Below are 21,919 nucleotides of genomic sequence, written 5' to 3' on the forward strand. Positions count from 1 at the left end.
TCTTAAAGATATCAAATAAATTTAATAAAATATTTTTTAAAACATATTAATAAATACAATAAATTTATATTATATAATATTATTTTAATTGAAATTTGAATAATATTATATAATTTTAAAAAAATTATAATAAAAATATTTAATTTATTTATGTTAAGTGCCAACTAACCGTTGTTGGCGTAGCGGCGTTTGCAGAAAGGAGTGATTGATATTTTTTGTCGTTTTGTCCGGAAAAGCTGTGAAACGATGTGAGAGGTGAACTTAGTGGAAGACACGTGCAAGATGTATGTGTTAGTTGCACGCCTCACTCGTAGGTGTTGAGTAAGCCACAAACATCACGTGGCAATACCTCAAGCTGCTTTAGCCTTTAAGAATTCACTCTGTAATTTAAGCTTTTTAAAAATAACTTATCAATTAGTTATACTAAATATTTTTTTTATACATAAAAATTTAAATTCAAAACTTTACTTAAATAATATTAAATTATTTAAGATTTAAATTAATTTTTGTTAATAATTATAATATATTTTACTTTATAAAATAAGTACTCAATTATATTATTATTAAATATACTTTAATATTTAATATTCATAAAAATAAATAAATAAATAATTTTTTATTTTACTAAAAATATTTTAAAATAATATTATATATATATATATATATATATTATATTTTAAAAATAAGTTTAGAAACAAAATTATTTTTAATGTTGTATCTCTGTTTTACTTTGACTTTCCCACGTTGAATTGTAACCTCAAATTTCATATCTTTCATTTAAGTTTAGAAAACTCACTTTGACCCCTTTTTCTTAGGACTTAATATTTTGGATTAGGACCTTGAATCTCATATTTCAACCTTAGAACCTTAGACATCATATTTCTCATCTAAATAGTTCTCGTTGCTATTTTAGAAACTATATTCTCTAATCCTATCATACCCTTTTATAGTGTGGTTGAGTAGCATAATAATTATAAAAGACAATATTTTTCATACACAAAACTTGAAATAACATAAACCATTCTCTCTCCAAGTATGTATCTACCTTTGTTGTTATATATTCTGCTATAAGTTTCATTAATTTAAGTGTTGAAATGTTTTTTTTTCTCATAAGAACATCTCATCACACTTCATGAAGAGATGATGAAAGGAATGCTTCATTAAAATAACAAAATATTATCTAAAACCCTTGCCAGTGCAATCCGAGTCATACATAGATTAATATTCATACTTGTTAGTTAAACTAAGTTGAAAAAAAATGTATTACATATTATATTGAGTAATGCTAAATACCTGTCATTATTGATTATACTTTACTTATGTAAGGTAATTATTATTTTTTGTTGTAATAATTTTATCAAAAAGATAATTTCTATATACATATGAATTATTAATTAATTAGCCAAAGATGGATGAGTAAACACTAATATTGCTAGCCAAATGAAATGTTTGGTTTCGAGTTTATTTCTCAAGAAATAAGAGAAGATTTTAGTGAGTTCAATTAAACCTAGAAAAGCCACTTTTGCTTTATTGTGGTTATAGAAAAGATAAATACCAACCAGTGATATAAGAATAATGGTAACATCAAAAGTCTTGTTAGGATATGCATATTTTTTTTAGATGTTTAATGTATTTTTATTGCAATATTTTTCTAAACAACAATACCTTTATATTGATAATTTTAATAACCTAAAATTTGATTTTCAAAATAAAAGTACTTCTGTGATTATAATCAAACACAAAATAACTTTTATAAATAGATTTTGTCAAACTCTTAATATCTATTTGAAAAATATATAAAATTACCCTTTTATTATAACACATTTTAATAATTTAAAGTTAATTTAAGTCAGCTTTATAGCATATGGTCACACACTAATAATGAGAAAAATAAAATAAAATAAAATAAAATCTTCCATCATTGTTCTTGTTGGACAATTTTCCAAATCCAGCCTGGTGAACTCTCTACGTTCCCTCTAATAATTAGTCTGTTCCAATATTACATAATACAAATAATGCATTTCATATTCATTATCTATATATATATATATATATATATATATATATATATATATATATAATATTTTTTTTCTAATTTCGTCTTCTTTTACTTATTTTCCACCTTAAACATAACATTTTGTGAGAGAAATAATCTTAAAGCAATCCTACGTTAGTATATTATTAATTCATTGCTACAATTCTTGTGGAATTCCAAAAATGGTTTTAAAAGAAGGGTCTCTTATGATCTGAAGCATAAATTACTCTATTATTTAGGCATAGTATATATTTAACAATTAAACATTAAAATCATTGTTTATTTTTTAATATAATTTGTTTCGTACTTATCCTTAAAACTCGCATGACGTGCAACATGTTGCAGATAATATACATAAATTACATATACGACAAAATGACTGGCACATAAAGAAGAAGAAAAATTAGTTATGTGTACTGAAGCCAACTTTTTTAAAATATGATTCATATCGGTATTTATATTGAAAATAAGATGGTAATTAAGTTATTTTAAGAACGGTTCTTATTAAAAATGTTTTCTTTAATATTTTTCTAAATTAATTTATTAACTAGAAATAATTAACTGTAAAATAAGAATACCAAATTAATTTATGTTTGAAAATGAAACATTTCACTCACATTCTATGACGTGAATATGTGTTTTTATCTATATTAATATTCATAATTAAAACAAAAATATCACTATATATAGAAAAATTTATTAATGTATATGTTTTGAGGTAATATTAGATTAAAAAATAACTGTGATCAAAGTGAAATAATGATGAAAACTCTAATCAGAAAATGATACGAAGGCTTATATAAAATAAGAAAATTCCAAGCGTCACATATGTTGCATATCCTTATTTTACACAGAATACTGGCCTTGAATCTCTTTTGACTTGAGCATTGGAACATTTTCTGATAAGAACTCCATTAACCTGCTAAAACCTCTCTTCACACAAGAGAACATTTGTATCATAATAATATCAGTCTCTAAATACTAAACAATATATTCAATTATTTTTTAAGAATATAGTAATCAATTATAGCTTTAATATTTTTCAAATATGTTATCTAGTCTATTATTTTTAAAATACTCTCTCTATATGTATATAATTATAATATTATTCTTACATTCTGATTTTACTACATACCCTCTTATGTATATAAGTAAATATATATCAGATGCAACTAATATTTTCCTGCTGCGTCTATTTTCTTGTAAGATACTATCTATCAACATCATGTCATGTTCATGGTGTATTAAGGTTAATGTTTTTAAATAAAATAATTGGATGATGCATCACAAAATGCGTTGAAACTATATTTTGATTTTTGACGTATAATAACAGTAGTGACAATTGGAGGCTTTAGAGAGTGCAGGGTGTAAAATATGCAATGAAAGAATCGTCATCATTTATCTTAATATGAAGCAAAGTCGGTGCCTAGTTCAAAGCTAGTGAGTAGTGAACAAAGAAGAAGAGAAAAAAATAGTAAATGAACCATTATTTTTGACGCCGCAAATCTAACCAGTGGCTCAGACACCCAAGAAGAAAGTTGATAGCTACCTTGTCTCCAAATCTTAGATGTTACTACAAGCTTTCATTTTAGAAACAATGTTTTTAAAAAACAAGAGGTATCTTTTTTATAAGTGATATATTTTTATACATAATTATAATATTTAATAATATTACTGTATTGAATTATATCATATTCTATAATTTTTAATAAAAATTTATCTCATATAAATTCATATAATGTTGTACATGTTAAAAAATCAATATTATATATGATAAAAATAAAAATAATAGCATATAATATCATATACAATGGTAATTTTAAGTGATTTAAGTTACGAATCTCCATTTTAAGGTGGCTTTCCAGAGGATGATCCAGTATTGTAAAACCCCTAACCCTACAATGTCTCTCATGCTACAAATAGCACCAGAAATATTGATTAATTAAAAAAATATTCATTTCAATATTTAGAATTACTTTTAAATATTAAATATGATAAATTTTATCAAAAATATTTTATATATAAATTATAGATGATTCAAATTTAAAATATTGTTTCAAAAAATTAATTATGTACCACTTAAATTAAATATTTATTGTTAGAACAAATATTTATTATTTTATTATATTTGTAATAAAAAATATTTTTATATACTTAAGAATTAATGTTAATAATATTAATTTCAATTCTTAGAATTGAATTTAAGCTACTAACAATATTAAGATTCTATTGATTAAAGAAGTATTTGTTATACTTTAATAACTTTAATATACACACTAATTTTGTCACGTTTGGTAAGTTATCCCATAACAGTGAGAATTTTTTGACCAAGAAAGGTTGGCACAGCAAACAAACAGTCACGACAGAGGATAGATACGTTTAACCAGAACACGTAGTCAATTTATTATTGAAAATCAAGGTATTGTATAAAAAGAGAGGATAGTGAGTATAATTTTATTAAATTTTCGAGGGTGTAACCAATCCTTTATTATTTACAAATAGTTGTACTCACTTCACTCCAATCAATTCCCAATTTTGAATCCCTCGTAAACTTTTATGTTGTCTGATATAATTGTCTGTCCAAAGATAAAAACACACTCTTCTCTGTAACATTGGGGATACTATATTTAAATCATTCAAGTTCAGAAGCCATGTGGCACAAATTTTCTTGTTTACCGCATCATATATTATGTATAATTTCTTATATGTTCCCTAGATTTCCTTGGTTCATATTGAAAATAGTTAATTTGAATCATTTAAATTATCAAAGGCGGTTGAAACATCATGCTGTCTATTCAACTTCTACAACTTAGATTCTCACTTGGTTAAAGAAAGGATAGAGTTTGGGAACAAATGAAGTTAGAGGGAAGAAGAAGAAGAAGAAGAAAGGATTGGAGAAGTTGCTCACTCATTAAAAGCATATTTGCATTGACCATAACAACGTAACATCCATATCACTTTTGGACATTGCTTTGTATCTTAATATCTTATCTTGCCAACTAACGCAAGAATAGCTTCTAGAGTTGATATATGCCGGCTTATTGGAAAGTGGGATTGCGTTAATACAATTAGTCTTTTATAATTCTTTGGATGAGAGAGATATGAAAAAAAAATTAAATAGAGTAAGATGTTGATGTGATAAACAAAACAAAATAAAATTTTTCAAAATATATTATGTAAATAATATAACTCTTTCATTAAATGTAATAACGTACGTATTAGGAATCTGGTTTAAGTTACAGCATGTGTGGTTCAAGTCGATAAAGTTCAGCACCCCCCAAAAGCACACACTCAGTACTATTTATATGATAAAAAAGAATAGAAAAAATATCATAATTTGGAAATTGAATTAGTAGACTATGATACGGTAGAATACTAACTTCTGGTGAAACTCTCATATAAAGCATGGAGACAAACTTAAAAGCTAACAAAGACAGAAAGTGTATACAAAAGAGCAACAATCATTTTATAAGTTTAATAGACGTATCTCAACTATAACACTGATTCAAATTTAATTTTACGAAATCAACTTTACTTAACTTTGCTCAACAATTGATGTTGAAGTCAAATCTCCATTCACAAGTTAATTGGAGCTCACTTTTATCAAAATAAAAACTTCATTATTCGCAGATAATTGATTCCATACATGAAAATAAATAAACAAACTCTAAAGACTTATATTTGATAAAAAAGATAAAAAAATGAATATGTTACCGACTTCGAACTCTTATTTAATTAATAGAATATAATAACTCTATTCTAAAGTTGTATCCTATCATTTTTTTAATATAAATTTTATCTTGTTAAAAAGCTTTATTAAAAATAGATAAAATAAAATAACAATAATTTTAGTTTACTTTTTTGGTATAGAAACATACAATAAAAGTATGATTATTGTATTCTTATTCAACTCTTATATCCTATTCTTTCCTGTTTTATTATGTCCACCAAACAAGACCAAATGTAGTAGTTTTATCAACAAGATAGCAGGAACCAATTTGTTCTTTAAAAAAAATGTTGCACATTTTAATTAATTTGTTGCTGATAATTACAACCTTGATATAAATAATTAGAAGATCGGAGATATCAACTTATCCGTAGAGCAAGTGAGGAGGGTCGCCATCAGCAGCGTTCAATAAAGGAGCAACGATTCCAGCAAACAGTGTTAACAATACACTATAGTCTAACACTTATTTTAACATGATTTTTTTAACTTCCTTTATTATTAACTGAAATTAAAAGTCATGAGATAAAAAATTCAATAAGATATGAAACCTATAACGTTTAGTGAGTCCTAATAAATTTCAATTAATAATAATGAATGTGTTTTGAAAAGTGTTAAGTGTTAACATTTTCTCAAACCAAGCACCGAAGCCTAATACTTCAAAAGAAATTGCAAAACCCGAAGATAATTAGATAGCAAACAACAAACCCTTACTGAGCAGTATGAAATTGAAAAATCCTGCACGAGGATTTATAAGAACAATGAAGAGGAAACATATTACTAGCTAGTTTCCAGATAGCTAGTCAGCATTCTTTCCATAATATTTTACGACCAGTATGTGGATGAAAATATTACTTCGAGGTAAAACGACTACAAAGCCATTGGGTAGATCCTTCTGCTAAGCAATTTTCATTATTGTTATTAAAAGGCTATACTTTACAAGCTGTACAGAATACAAACTCGCCTAGCATATATTATACATTTATAGTCTTCATAAATGGAAATAATATAGAGCGGTTTGACTGGGTAAAGAATTCTGTCCAAAGTATTCCGGGTTACCATGTTTCTGCAGACCTGAACCTCAAACACTTGCCTCCACCACTGCCCAACCTTTGCTATTTTGCTCAGCTTTGGAGTCAAGACGCACTTTTTAAGTAAGGCAATCAATCAGCCAAGTTCAGGGAAACATCTCCTCAAGGAACTCGTCAAAGTTATCGTCATCACCTTCATCGCAAATTTTATGATCACTGGCTGAAGTAGATGCCCTTTTACCTATAAATACATTGTAAAGAAAGTTTAAGCTTAAAACAGACGATTCAAACGTTAGAACAAAAGATTTCTGGAGCATATAAAGAAATTCCAAACACTCGAACAAACTCAAGAAGCAAGTCAAACAGGGAAAGTGCGCTTTCATTGTCATGCTTAAAAGATGAAACCGAAAATTTCACTAACTTCACCATTCAAATCAGAGAGACAAAGATATATATTTAAATTTGACCCATTGTTATGGTGCAAAACTTGTTGCACAGTTAGTAAACAGTAGTAACCAGTCCCAAGGTTTTTCATTTGTAGAAAAGAATTTTAATAGTTTTCTAACCAAAGTTCTCATTAGACATATCTTAAGTGAGAACAAAATTAATGATAACAAATTATAAAAAAAGAAGATAATGATAACAAGTTGACAGCCTCTTTACAAAAGGGGCAAAGTAAAAGATAAAGCAGACGTGCTTCTAAAAATATAAGTTACAATAATCTAAGATCCACATACATTTTCATTTTGAAAGCTTTTCAGCCATCTCAACAACACCAGATAGCACAAATTATTCTTTCAAAAACAAGAGTCAATTGCACCAAATAATTTCACTATTTAAGAAAATAACCTAAATAAATTAATCATTCTAAAGCTAAGGCCTCTTAATAAAAGATATGAATGCACTGTTAATGAATTACTATATTAGGCACAGCACTTGCGGTGCATTCTTCACCAAGGTTACATTTGGATTGATGGCAAGGAATGAGATGATACTAGGTTCCATTGTTTGGATTGTTTGAAGCAAGATGAAATGGAATGTATCCAACAAAATTTTGGGGCAAAGAATGGAAATTCTTTTCTTTTTCCATCATAAAATTATCTAGGCAATGTCATAGTACTTTTATTCCATACCATTTTATTTCATCCCATTCCATCCACCATTAGATACCAAAACAGAGCCATTTTTCTATTAACTTTTTTTTTTAATGAAAAAAGGTTAAATTGCTAAAATAACCATGTCTATCCTGCAACATAAACAAATGAAACTTACATTCCTCTTAGTTTCGACTTTAGGAATCATTTTTTTTGCTATCTTTTTCAGAGAATCCCCTAAAGTTCCAACTAAAAAAATGAAATGATTTTTCATTATCTCAATTGAAAGTAATAAGCCCCCAATATTATATGAAGAGCTCATTACTTCAACTAGTCCCTATACTCTTCGAATGGATCTCTTAGTTGTTGAGAGCATGGTAGTCGAAATCGCATGCCGGATCATAAAATCGCACAATTTTACGATCTCCAACCACCTATCCATGCTAGCTCGGTGCTAGAATCGTGATTTAGCAAGATTGAGTGGGATCGCCGTGCTAGAACGTAAAACCGGTAAGATCGGACGATCCCCGTGTTTTCAAACCCAAATTTTAACCTAATGACACGCGACCCACTTTGTGACCCGGTTTGCTTGAAACCCTAAAATTGATTTCATTCTGTGATCCCTAAACCTTTCCTTTGATTTGTGACTTCGTTTCTCTATTATGCGATCCCTATAACTTTCGCTCCAATGACTGTGTTTGCTTCAGCGACCTTGTCTGCACTGGCAACTTTGCTTTATGTTGGCGACCTTGTCAAAGCGGAGCATTTTGCTATGGTGGCCATCCCAGCTGTATTTGCAGTCATCGTAGCCTCATTAGCAATGCAACAGTGCCGCTGGAGTATAAGTGGTCAACTTTCCCTTTCTATCCCCAGAATGAAGCAAATTTTAGGGTTTTTTAAGGATAAAAAAGACTTTCTTAGCTTTTTAAAATAATTTGACTTTCCCTTTTAGCCCTTAAAATGACTCTGTTTTAAGTCTTTTTAGAGGTAAAATAGTCTTTCCATCGGAATACCTTAACTGATCCATATTTTCCTTCTCTTCTCTATCTCTGTTTTTAATGAGTATGTCCCTGTCTCTGGTTTGAATTGAGGGTTGCTCCCTTCCCTCATTTGTCTTTGTTTAGCTTCCTCATCTTTATATTTATACTATTCTACATGCACTTATACAAATTTGTAGGATCTTACGATCCTACATGTTACGATCTTTCATCCCCTTTCCGATCCTACGTAAAATCTCGATTTTGACTACCATGGTTGAGAGGGTCGCCCAAAAGCAGTATATAAGGCATACCCAGTAAAACTTACAAGTAAATCAGATATAGAGATGGCAACTAGGGTTGTTGTTTCCATTATTATTATTCTAAAAATGATTAGAATTCCAATATTTCAAGACCACAATGGATACTGAAACTACCAAGTCATGATGTAAAACTGTCCATCCACTTGTAGAAATAGGGCAAGTTCAAACCTTTTTGCTTTCTCTCTTTGCTTTCTTGGAGTTCATCTAGATCATCGTCACTTTTTGAACGGTTCCTACAAAATGCAAGGATTCAATCTCCATATTTTCTAGTCAATAAGAAGGAAAAATAAAACAGTTGGGGGGAGCAATATTCTCACCTCTTTCTTCTACCCTGCTCCTGTTGTCTTTTTTCTAACTGCTCCTTTTCTTTCTGCCTCTTGTAGTTAAGTTTGTGCGCACATCTATTAGAAGAAGTGAAAAGAATGAAACACAAATTTGATTTGCTACACAACCCTCCATTCAAAAATGTCGCACAAAACTCTATATGACTATAAAGGAGACATTTCCACCTAAAGGAATGAAAAGACTATCCTCAATTTTTAAAAAGGGTTGTGTTAATTGTTTTTTAAATGATTACATCAAAAGCAGGTAATCTACAAATTTACATCCTAAATGTTCTGGCATGTTATCAAGAAGCACCTGGGTGAAATTGCTTTTACTTCATGTAAGGTTATAGACACAACTTTATGGTGTCAAATTACCAAAAATGATATATGGAACAGAGTTTACTTTCAATAAATAGTAATAACTAATAAGATAGAAAAATAATTTATAATATCAACAAGTCATTATATTAGAGAGCTTCAAAACCAATTTTGTTAATACAAGCAACCTTTCACTGATTCTTTATCAGATCCCATGAAATTGCATCAGCACAGTTTAATGAATGAAATTAGAAGTCGGGGAGAGATTAAGAAAAACTTCTGATGAAATTTCAAACAAGCAATCACTTAGATATGGTACTCAATCATGATCAGATGATCTAACCCAAAACATAATTTTCATACAATAAAAATTAACAATAAGTCATTTGCAGAAGGACCATTTGTACTGACATTATCATGCAATTACCAAAATAGGTTCATAAACAGCAACAAAATCTCACTTTTTGCATGTATATAGCAAAGCAAAATCCTTGATGGAAACATGTTTAAACTTCAAAAATAAGACAGCATATAGCAGTAACCAGAAGGGGACCAAGCATTTACCAAAAAGTATCAGGAAGCTGTCAGTAGACCACTGATTAAAAAAGTTTACAGCAGGAAGAAGAGTGGTAACAGAATACATAGTTTGCATGGAGTTACTAATAATAGTAATTGTCTGGTGGATAATTAATTGTGTTAGTGGGGGGTGGAATTAATAGGTAAGAGGTGGAGATTGTAACAGTACAGAAGAGAGTAAGAGATGGTAAGTGTCCAAAAGAGAGAAAATTATTATAAAGGAGGGACTTGTATAAATAGAAAAGAAAGCAGAGTTAGTGAGAGTTACAGAGGGAATCCCTGTGAATTAAAGCAAACTACTACTGTGGAAGATTTTAGAGAAAAGTTTTGATTTTATACGGGCCCATTGAGAGTTACAGACCAAGAATACCTCAAGGGTATCTTCTTGAATGGGTTAAGGGAGGAAGTAAAGGAAGGATTGAAATTACATCCAGCTATGATGTTGATGAAATTGATGAACAATGCCGAGATGATTGACAAGAAGTGATAGAAATGCAGAGCAAGAGAAGGAAAAGGGAGAAGGGAAAATTCTAATCTGAATGTTATTCGATTAATTTCATATTTTGAAAGAGTACATGTTGTCTTTATATAGACTTGATAATCCTAGCTAGAAGTTTCAGAATCAGTAACTACCATCACAAAAGTTTGTTACCACAAAAAATTCTAGACTGAATACAGTTAACGTGACTATTATGAGTTTACACTAATATTATCTCCTCAAACTCAAGTAAGTTGAGTAATTGAAAATTGGTCAACTACTTTGCATCTTAATGAGTAGAATCTTGTACTCCCTAATGCTTTTGTTTGAATATCAGCAATTTGATCATGAGCAGGAATGTGAGATACAGTAAGACTTTTGTTCATAACCTTTTCACAAACAAAATAAAGATCCAACGCTCAATGCTTTGTTTGAGAGTGAAGAACAGAGTTGTGAGAAAGGGATATAGTGCAGTGATGGTCATAATAAACAGTAGGCACTGGAATAGGAATTTCTATTTCCAGAAGGAGAGACTGAAGCCATAAGATTTCATTTACAGTTGCTGCCAAGCTTCGGTATTCAACTTTTGTACTAGAGCAAGCTACCAAAGTCTGCTTTTTAGGCCACTAAGATACAGGCCCAAAGTCTATGAAGCCCAGATACGTGAAAAATGGCAAAGTACCCATATTGGACACGTATCAGATACCGATACGTGTCCGATACGCTTAGATACGTATCCAAGAAGTATCGAAAATTAAATTTATTTTTAAAAATTAAATTTAAACTCGATATAGTTGGGATACGACTATAAATAGTCTGATACAACTCGGCTAAAACAATGGTCAGCTTGAGTGAATTAACAATATTGAAACGGAGAGTTTTAATCTATCTTTTATTTCCCCATTTTTGCTATTATTCATGAGTTAGGAACAAAACCAGAACTCACCCAAAAATAAAAAATCAGGGTTTAGAACTCATCCATTTCCCCATTTCTGTCATTGTTTTGAGGTTTGATTCTGAGCTTCATAGTTCTTGAACTTTGGAGCTGTATATCCTCGTTGAAATGGAAGGTACCCAGAAAACAAAGCGAAGAGGATAACCCCGCACAACCAGGTACCTTCGACCCATCGTATCCTTTCTTCTTCAACACTTCTGGCGCCACGTAAGCTGGCATTCCGCACGGTGTGAGGAGCATCCCGTTGGATCTCCGCTGCTCCGGCAAGGCAGAGAGGGCAAAGTTGGAAACCTTGAGTTCCTCGTTCTTGTCAAGGAGATTTTCGAGCTTCAAGTCACAGTGGGTGTGTTCTCACTGTTCTGAACTTTGTTCCTCTTTTCTTTTCTCGGCACTTCAGCAACAATTTTAACGTTTTTTCTCCATTGCTGTGGCAGTAAAATCTCACAAACTTCCTCTTTCATAATCTCCTCTTTTCTATTCATTTTATAGCAATAAAGTGAAAATGTTATTCTTACATTTTTTTCACAACTGTTTGATGACAAAAAATGAGTTTTGGTTCTGACTCAAATTTAGAGTTCTAAGTAACTTTGGTTCATTAAAACTTCCAGATGATCATGCTCCACTTTGGGCATTTGTTACTATAAAGGATAAGCTGGAAGATGGAGGAGGCAACAAGCTATGGAATTGTAATTTTTGTGACAATGTGGTCAAAAGTTTATACTCGAGTGAAAGCACATATACTTAGAATATCCTGCTGGTGTTGTTCTTTATCCTAAGGTCACTCTTGAGTACTTGGCTGATTTGAAGAGAATTTGTGAAGAAACTGAGAATAAAATTAAGCCCAAAACTATTCCACTACCTTCAACAGCTCCAACAACTTTATCCCAGGAAAGAAAAAAAATATGAAGTGGTACACTAGAAAGGGCTTTCAATGTGGATGAAAGAAATCAACTTAGAGCAGAGATAGCAAGAATGTTTTATTCAGCTGGCTTATCATTTCATCTTACTAGAAATCCTTACTATATTAGCTCTTATTCATTTGCTGCAAACCATAACTTTAGTGATTTCCTTCCTCCTAGATATAATGCTTTAAGAACCAATCTTTTACAACAAGAGAGATCTCATATTGAAAGACTGCTCCAACCTATAAAATCTTTATGACTTTTAAAAGGAGTTACATTAGTTTCTGATGGATGGACAGATGTTCAGAGAAGGCCATTGATAAATTTCATGGCTGTAAGTGAAGGAGGACCAATATTTCTAAAGGCTATTGATGGTTCTAAGGAGTACAAGGACAAACACTACATGGCCAGCATAATAAAGGATGTAATTAATGAAGTAGGGCCAAAAAATGTTGTTCAAATCATAACGGATTATGCTCCTGTTTGTAAGGCAGCTGGGATGTTAATTGAAGCTGAGTTTCATCATGTATTTTGGACTCCTTGTGTCGTTCATACTTTGAATTTAACATTGAAAAACATATGTACAACTAGAAATATTGATGGAAATGAAAATGTTTTCAATGAGTGTCATTAGATCACTCTCCTAGTTGATGATGCATCTTTTATCAAGACTTTCATAATGACTCTCTATGAAATTGACTATTTTTAGTGAGTTTTCTTCTCTTAAATTGCTTTCTGTTACTAAAACCCGTTTTGCATCAATGGTTGTCATGCTAAATGATTGAAGTTGTTGAAACGTGCTTTGCAAAATATGGTCATTAGTGACCAATGGAATAGTTATAGAGAATATGATGTTGGTAAAGCTGCCCATGTGAAAGAACTTATTTTAAATGATATATGGTGGGATAAATTAGATTAAATTCTTTTTTTCACAGATCCTATATATAGCATGCTTAGAAAATGTGACAGATGCTTATACTCTTCATTTGGTCTATGAAATGTGGGATTCCATGATTGAAAAAGTGAAGACAATCATATAAAGGCATGAGAAAAAGGAAGCAAATGAGGTTTCCAATTTTTATGATGTGGTTCATAATATACGGAATTTTAGATGGAGCAAGAGTTGTACTCCACTTCATTGTTTGGCTTATTCATTGAACCCAAGGTAAATTTCAACTTAGTTACTGTCTCTTCAAAAATAAAAATTATACTATAACAAACTTTTTAATCATATGTAGGTATTATAGTAAAGAATGGTTTAGGAAAACTCCAAATAGAGTTTCTCCACATCAAGATGATAAAGTTTCGAGAGAAAGGAACAAATGTTTGAAAAGATATTTTCCTAATGCTGAGGAAAGAAAAAATGTTTTTGTTGAATTCTCGAATTTCTCATCTTGTGCAGGTGACTTTGCTTCTTTTGATTCAATTGAAGATAGGTGGACATTAGACCCAAAATCTTGGTGGGTAATGCATGGATCTTCTACCCCTTTACTTCAAAAGCTTGCCTTAAAGCTTCTTATACAGCCTTGTTCCTCATCTTGCTGTGAGAGGAATTGGAATGCGTACTTGTTCATTCATTCTTTGAAGAGAAACAAAATGGATCCAAAAAGGGCTGAAGATTTGGTTTATGTGCAATCCAACTTTCGTCTTTTGTCTAGGAAAGAAGAAAAGTATACTAAAGGAGAGACAAGGATGTGGAATATTAGGGGAGATGTACATGATTTACTTGATAATGGTGCTGGATTTCTTGAATTGGCTGAATTATCTCTTGATGAACTAGATTTAGAAGTTATGTTTTTTGTAGACGATGGGGATAGAGGAAATGAGTGTGACAATGTTAGAATTAAATAGTATAAAGGCAGGATATTTTTTTTGTGATAATTCTATATTTCTTTTGGATAGAACTACCATTTCTTTTATGGAATTCTAACTTGAATAGGGGGTAAAGTATGTAATTTTTTGATGTGTTCATAGACAAGGAAAAAATATGATTGTATGTATTTTTTTGTAAAATGTGATCATTGATATGTAAACGTAAAACATTAATATAAATTAATTATCAATATCACTTTATAAATATTATTTCATTAAATTCATATTAAAGTATCTAAGCTGTATCGTATCTTGAAATTTAAATTTTTTCTGTATCCCCGTATTTGTATCGTATCGATGTCGTATCAAGTATCTAGGTTTCATAGCCCAAAGTAAACACAAGCACCAGAGGTGGATCTACAATCATCTGGATCGGTGGATCCAATGCCCAATTAGCATATCAAAACGCAGGAATCATTGACTGACCAGGGTTAGGAGCAAGTTTAAAGTGAAGGGCATAGGTGAGAATGGTTTCAAGACACTGAAGGATTCACTTTACAAGTTTCCAATGGTTTTCAAGGGCCTGAGAGAGAAATTGGCAAGCCTTATTTACATTAAAGCTGATTTTTGTGTATGTAAACTTGTTTTTGAATAAACTTGGGTAAACTTGTGAGTTTGCTGTTTACACCTAATTTTACAGGTTTACCAAAATAAAGAGAAAATCATATTCTTTCACCAAAATAACATCATCTGGAATTTGGGTACAACTTTTCTTCATTCTTCGCAAGTTGTGAAACACCACATTTACAAGTGGGGGACCAAAATCACATTATCATTATATGATTTGACTATTTAAGTATGATTTTAACTTTATTATTGAGCTTTATTTCATTATTGTAACTTTTTAAATATAACTTTTCCATGAGGTAAACTCTTACAAGTTTATGAACACTCTTCGAGTTTATGTAAACTCTCAAGTTTAACAACCTTGCTTGTTAGTTAGGGCCAGAGTGAACATGACTCCTACTGTAGCTGGCTTCACAACAGGAAAAAATTGTCCCAGTATAGTCAAAACCATACTGCTAATGAAATCCTTTTGCAACAAGGCATGCATTGCATTTATTAACGGAGCCATCAGGATTTTCTCTAACTCTAAACACCCTTTTACACTCAATAACCTGTCGGTTTGGTGGAATAGTTACTAGTGACCAAGTATTGTTAGCTAATAGAACTAAGAATTCAGCTTTCACTACAGAATGCCACTGAGGATCAAAGAGAGCATGTTTTAGTGAGGTTGGTTCAACATGCTTAAAAGAAGAGCATGATTGCGTTTAGGTTTGGTAATTCTAGACACAGAGTGAGTCTCCATTGGGTCAGTAGAGACTAGCTTGTTGGAAGAGAAATGAAGGGTTCTGTTGTGTAACAAGACTGGAAGCTGAAGGATTATGGTTTGCAACACCACGTCTCTTTGTCAAGCAAAGATGTTAAATCGATATTTGTGGTAGTTGTGATGGGCATGAAAGGCCTTTTGATCACAAGAGGTGAAGGTGATGATGGAAATGAAGCTGAAAAGAACATCTTTGGAGATAAATATTTTGTCGTCAAAAGAGAGACACTTATATCCTTTGTGCGAACTCAAGTACCCAAGGAAAATACACTCTTTAGAGTGAAACTCTAGTTTATGCTGATTATAGGGACGAATGAAGATAGTTAGGCTCTTTTCTAAAGAGCTTAGTGTATGGTACTGCTCCATCAATTGACTGAGAAGGAAAGTGATTGACCAGGTAGGTGGCAGTATTGGCAAGTCAATATCTAGTAAAGAAGAGAACAATAGCATATGCAACAAAACCGGTATTGGCATATACTGACTCACCTCTCACATGTTGCCAATTTAACGAGGGCTTGTTTGTTTTCTTCAGCCTCAAAGTAACAAAAGTTCACCTGTAATATGAAGCAGATGGTATAAGGAGTGGAAACACTTGAGGTGATATACACATAGTACATCTCTTCAGTTCTCAAGCATTATCATGCCCTTTGACTATCTAAAGTCAAGTTTTAGTAATTAGAATGAAATCCTTGATGAGTTTTTCTAAGATTTTCTTAGGTCTTTCCTCCCCCTTTGATTGGACTATCTTCATTTTATCCCCCCATGTTACTAGAAATTGATTGATTAATGGTAATAGGAAGAAAATTTACCTCGTAGCTTGCTAATCCATCTTTCTCATTGCAATGCTTGTTACCACATATAAATTGGCCTGTCAAATTCTGAAAGCAATCAATTTTTAAAGTGAACAGGATTCTAAACTATAAGACAAACTAAAGACAACTATTTGTACAACATTACAAACAGAGAAGCAAATGAAAAAGTATAAACATGGTCAATCACACAAACCAGAGGAACACAGCCAGAATTCACAGAAAGAACAGTGAAAAGTTAGAAGAAAATTAAGGAAGTTATCAAACAAACTTGATATTTCAAAAAAGGACCCATTCTCATTACAGATTTTTTCCATTTGAAATCGATTTAAATCAAATTAATCAATACCACATAAAACTGTTACATTCTGAATAATTATTGAACAAAATTTGTGGAAAGCGATTTAACGCTTAACAATTGAAAAATATGAGCAATTAGAACAAGAGAAACCAAAATCATACACAGGCTTTCAAAATCAACTACAAAGAGAAGGCCAACAACTTCATAAAAAAGGGACATAATTAATAGAGTATCCTTTCAAAAACAACAATTTCTACATCATATTTTATTATTTTCTCTAAAATGGTGTGCTTTCTACAAAAAGAATCAGGTATAGAACAATTGGATAATCAAAAGATTAGTTGATCAAATGATTGACATTCTATTGATGTACAAAGTAGGCAACATTCAATTAAACTTCATAACTCAGACATTAGTTTCAATTGATGAGTTTCTTTGCATAATAATTATATGTAATCTACGGAAAGAACACAATCAGAAAGCACTTGTTTTCGGATATTGTTCTAGTGAGACAAAGAAAGAAAGCAGGAGAATCAAAACTAAGTAAAACTAGCCAATGAAAGAATAATCAATACCTTTGCCAGATATGACTTCCTTCTCTGTCCTCCACCTGAGACCAATCTAACATGAAAATGCAATTTATCAGTATGCAATCTCTAAAGATATATTCCTCATAAAAAATAGTTTCTAGAGTTCATAAAACCTCTCTATAACCAACATCCCATGAAAATGACATGAAGATAAAAACCCTTCTATTTCAAAGAATTTTGAATCGTTCACAATATAATATTACCAATTAATTGCTGTTATCTATAAAAAAAAAATATTACAATCCTCTTTCACAGGTGTCTTAGAACGGAAATATTCATACAAAGATGTTAAAAGTTTAGCCAGCAAGATAAATAAGTTAGGATAGACCAAAACAGGAGGAGCATTTGTGGATTCTAGACATATAGTAGCAACCCACCTCCCCATCTAGACAGAAAGGTAGAGAAACAGGTTATAAATTCCCACCCCAAGGTCCCAGTGAGATTTACCAAAACTAGATACAAATAGATAAAACCATTATTTTGATTGTCCAAAGAGAGAGGGTAAGCATCAATCAAGCCCTGAATAGATTGTGCCCTTCTGTACACTTTGTTTGCTTCACCTGGAAAATACACGATGATTCAATTGGAGGCAATATTAAAAAAATTGCCTCCCAGGTAGTAAACTAACATAAAAAAATTGTTAAGAGCTCAATTGATACTGACCACACCTCTGGAAGATCAACACAGGGTTTTAAATTAGTATAAAAGGTTGCAAAATTTAGCAATTCCACAAAAATATATTCTATGAGTAATGAGTAATTACCTTACCACTTTTGTACTGTGACATGTCAGCAAGACAGTATCTTAAAAGGATTTAAGGTAAAAAGTACAATTGGTTGGATAATGCAAAGTTGCAAATTATGATCAAACAAATAAATAATAGTTCTCTTTTTCCCAACAACAAACTCCACATCATAACCACTTTCGTGGTAAATATGCACAAATAAAATTAACAAATATACATTCATAAACTCCTGGAGTATGAGGTGCCAGGAAAAAATGCTCCAAGTTGATCAGGCAGGACCACAGGAGAATGATAAGATATCAAAGAGAGGAAAAAGGAGATGTTGTGCTCTATGGGATGACCCAAATGATTTCACATTATATGGGACAATGCAATGCATAATAGTTCTGGAAGGACAGATCACAGTTGTAACTTGTAATGATGGTATCTACTTAGTCTTTGTTGCCATAAGCAAAGAGATTGCAGGTTTACTTAGTGTGTTTAATTGAGTGTTTGTAAAATTGATTTTGAAAACTCAAAGTGTGAAATGATTTATGTTTAGAAACTTCTCTTGAAAGTAAGATTTTATAGTAAAATTTGGTACAACTAATATTTTTCACATTGGTCCATACATGAGTTTAGAGGTAAAATCTTTATATATATATATAATTTCCAAACATGTTGGCACAAATTCTAAATCATGTTTACATCTTCAAATGTGATTTTAGGAGTTTTCAACACCCATCCAAACATGCTAGAGAGAGAGAGAGGAGAAGTTAACCCAAAAAGAATGTTGAGCTTACACAAGACTATTTTGCTGATAATTACTAAGACTCCACAAATGTATTGCTTCTATTACTGTGAATCAAAACCAATGTCAATAATAAGCCAACAACTTCATATATCCTATCAATAGAAGACTGATTTGAAGAGGATAAAAATAGTATAAAATCACACCAAATCCTAATTAGTTTAACCAAATTTATAACCAAACCAAATGCCAGTATTACAGAATTAAATATATAAATAAATAAAAGAAACCATCACTCCTAAAGTATGAATAGTTTTCATCAAAAAATGAACATGTTTGCGAAGGATACTCCTTAAAAAGCTTGTCATAATAACGCTTCACCAGCTTTTGTTCCCACGATGGATTCATATCATCTTCCTCCAACCGTATGAATCTTGCAATACATTTGGATGAAAGAAATTCATAAAAAATTCTCCAAAAAGATCATAAGTATGGGGGAAAATTTACTCATGTTGACAATAGTTTCAATAGATCTGAACTTGCAGCAAATGATAAAAGCCCATTCTGCTATTGATAGGGAAAGGATGATTTCGTAATAGTGCCAAATTTAAGCACTCCATTAATTTTTATTTCACTCTTGCAGCTAGGTCAAATCACTCATGAGAGTTTAAAAAATGCATGCAAATGTATCATGATATCACAAGAAAATCTCAAAAGGATACAAGAGACAGCCACTAAATTTGAAAATGGTGTTAATGATGTAGATTGGTTATTTATTTGTTTTGTTAATTCGGGATTTGATTTTATAATTAGGGTGTTAATTTGGGAATTATTTGTCTATTTAGGTTTTATTTTTGTTTTAGACTTTATTTTGATTGAGCTTTTCTGTTTTGGGCCCATCTTGGGATTAGGGTTTATTTGGCCTATAAATAGGCTGTGTGTAATCAGTTAACAGCTTTGAGTGATGATAGTTAACTTCTTTCCTATTTTCTATGTCAGTTGGGGAGTACCCACCAATGCCATAAAAGCGTACTCAGGTTTATTCAGGGAACTACTTTGCAAAAGGGAGCACCTTTTGGATCATGGTTCTACAATATTTAAGAAAATAATTAAAATATAACAGGAAGAAAATGAAGAGGAAGGCTCATTTCTTTTGCTACAACAGCAGAGGAGACATAATGACAAGCCAACAGACTCTAGAAATATAACTGAAAAAAAAAAGACATACCCTATAGTGCTAGCTTATAGACAGTAAGAGAAGAAGCTTACCTGTATCCTTCTCTTAGTGTATCTTGATCTGTTTTAATAGGCAACTTTATGTTTGAAGGTCTTTCTTTTCCATAGAAATTAACTGTAAAAAAAAAAAAAAAAAATTTTTCTAGCTGGAAAAGTATAGAATTAACACCCCCCCCCCCCCAAAAAAAAAAAAAAAAACCTAAGCTGAAATTTCACTGGAAACTGAAATATTCTCCAGCAGGACCATGATGTTAAATTTATTTTAAGCATTTACCACTTAATAATTTCAGTAAACTACAATGAGATAAAAAGTTCTGTAAGAACAACAATGGCAACAGAAATGATAAAATCTTTAAACAACTGAAGATGCCACCATGAGGCTATAGCAAACCAAGCTAAGCCTCCTGGTCACAAACCAATGAACAAATCCTGGTCACTAAGCCAAGGAATACAAAAGAATACAGACAAACTTGTCTGCTAGACTATAGAGCACTTCTTTCTCTTGAATTGGTAGAACCATAGTTAGTTTGAATGGTAAGAGAAATCAAAATAAAAAGAATCAAGGAAGTAAAATGAATCAAACTTCTATGTACTTCAATTTCTTAAAAAATTCCCTCATTCAACTTCTTCATAAACACCAATATACTCAAAAGGGCCTATTAGTAAGCTCCCACAAGCTATATTGAAAAGCTCTCATGAGCTAGAAGCTAATTCAAACTAGGTTCTAGCAACAAAAGAAAAATCAGTGGCACATTTACTATAGAAGGGTATTTCAATATGAGGATGATTGTAGCCTCCTTCCATCTCAGTGGAGGAACCTGTTCATCATCCATTTGCTGTAGGACATTATTAGGATCCAACCAAATTAAGAGCTCATAATTTGATCATTAGATTCTTAATTGTCCATCAACCCTAAACCAAACGGCATCTAAAACATACAGCAGTTAAAATTACATCACGAGACAGCAAAATTTTCAAGAGGTATTTTATTTAAAAATAGAGGTAATAAATAATTAAGAAATTTCTAACAGAAACAGGCTCAACAAGTACAGAATGTAAGTGAAGATTTGAAATGTGGAAAATACACTACCGTAGTCGTTGATGAATTTTTTGTGGCGGTCGTAGGCATTGAGGCCTCGAATATGCGATTGATACTGCCTGCGATTGCGATTGACATTAGGTTATAGTAATGGATATGGAAAAGAAGAAGAAAGAGGGAAAACAAAGATAGAATGTAGTCACTGTTTTCTCTCTTCTCTGTCGAAGATGGTGGCTTTCAGAGACCCAAACGACGTCATCTTTCTCACAGTAACAACCACCAAAGCCAAACACACCAAAGTTCAGTATTAGGCAGTTTTAGGATGAAATATTATAAAGAGTGCTTCCATCAACCTATATTATGAAGGTGCTTGATCTGGTAGGTACCAACCTGTTTGAATTAAAATGATTGGTTTAATTAATTTAAAATTATTTTTATTATAAATTAATTTTTATTATAAAAAAACTCGTTATATTTATTTTAAAATAAAAAAGTATTTCTAATGAAAAATATTACTATTTTATTTTCTTT

The 21,919-nt window shown here is 31.2% G+C and overlaps 1 protein-coding gene across 1 annotated transcript; it reads right to left on the minus strand.

The window, feature by feature from the left end:
* Positions 1–6,648: 6,648 nt before the first annotated feature.
* LOC113865352 (protein FRA10AC1) lies at positions 6,649–21,683 on the minus strand. Its single transcript, XM_027499837.1, has 11 exons — positions 21,592–21,683; positions 21,440–21,507; positions 20,383–20,464; positions 19,463–19,546; positions 18,402–18,441; positions 17,624–17,669; positions 16,748–16,806; positions 16,425–16,492; positions 9,502–9,585; positions 9,353–9,417; positions 6,649–7,031 (listed from the first exon to the last, which is right to left on the minus strand). The coding sequence occupies exons 1-11, from the start codon at positions 21,645–21,647 to the stop codon at positions 6,937–6,939; spliced, it is 747 nt and encodes a 248-aa protein (XP_027355638.1). The 5' UTR covers positions 21,648–21,683; the 3' UTR covers positions 6,649–6,936.
* Between the last annotated feature and the right edge of the window lie 236 nt (positions 21,684–21,919).

Source organism: Abrus precatorius, unplaced genomic scaffold (assembly GCF_003935025.1).
Source record: "Abrus precatorius isolate BTA unplaced genomic scaffold, Abrus_2018 Scaffold4, whole genome shotgun sequence".
Lineage (NCBI taxonomy): Eukaryota > Viridiplantae > Streptophyta > Magnoliopsida > Fabales > Fabaceae > Abrus > Abrus precatorius.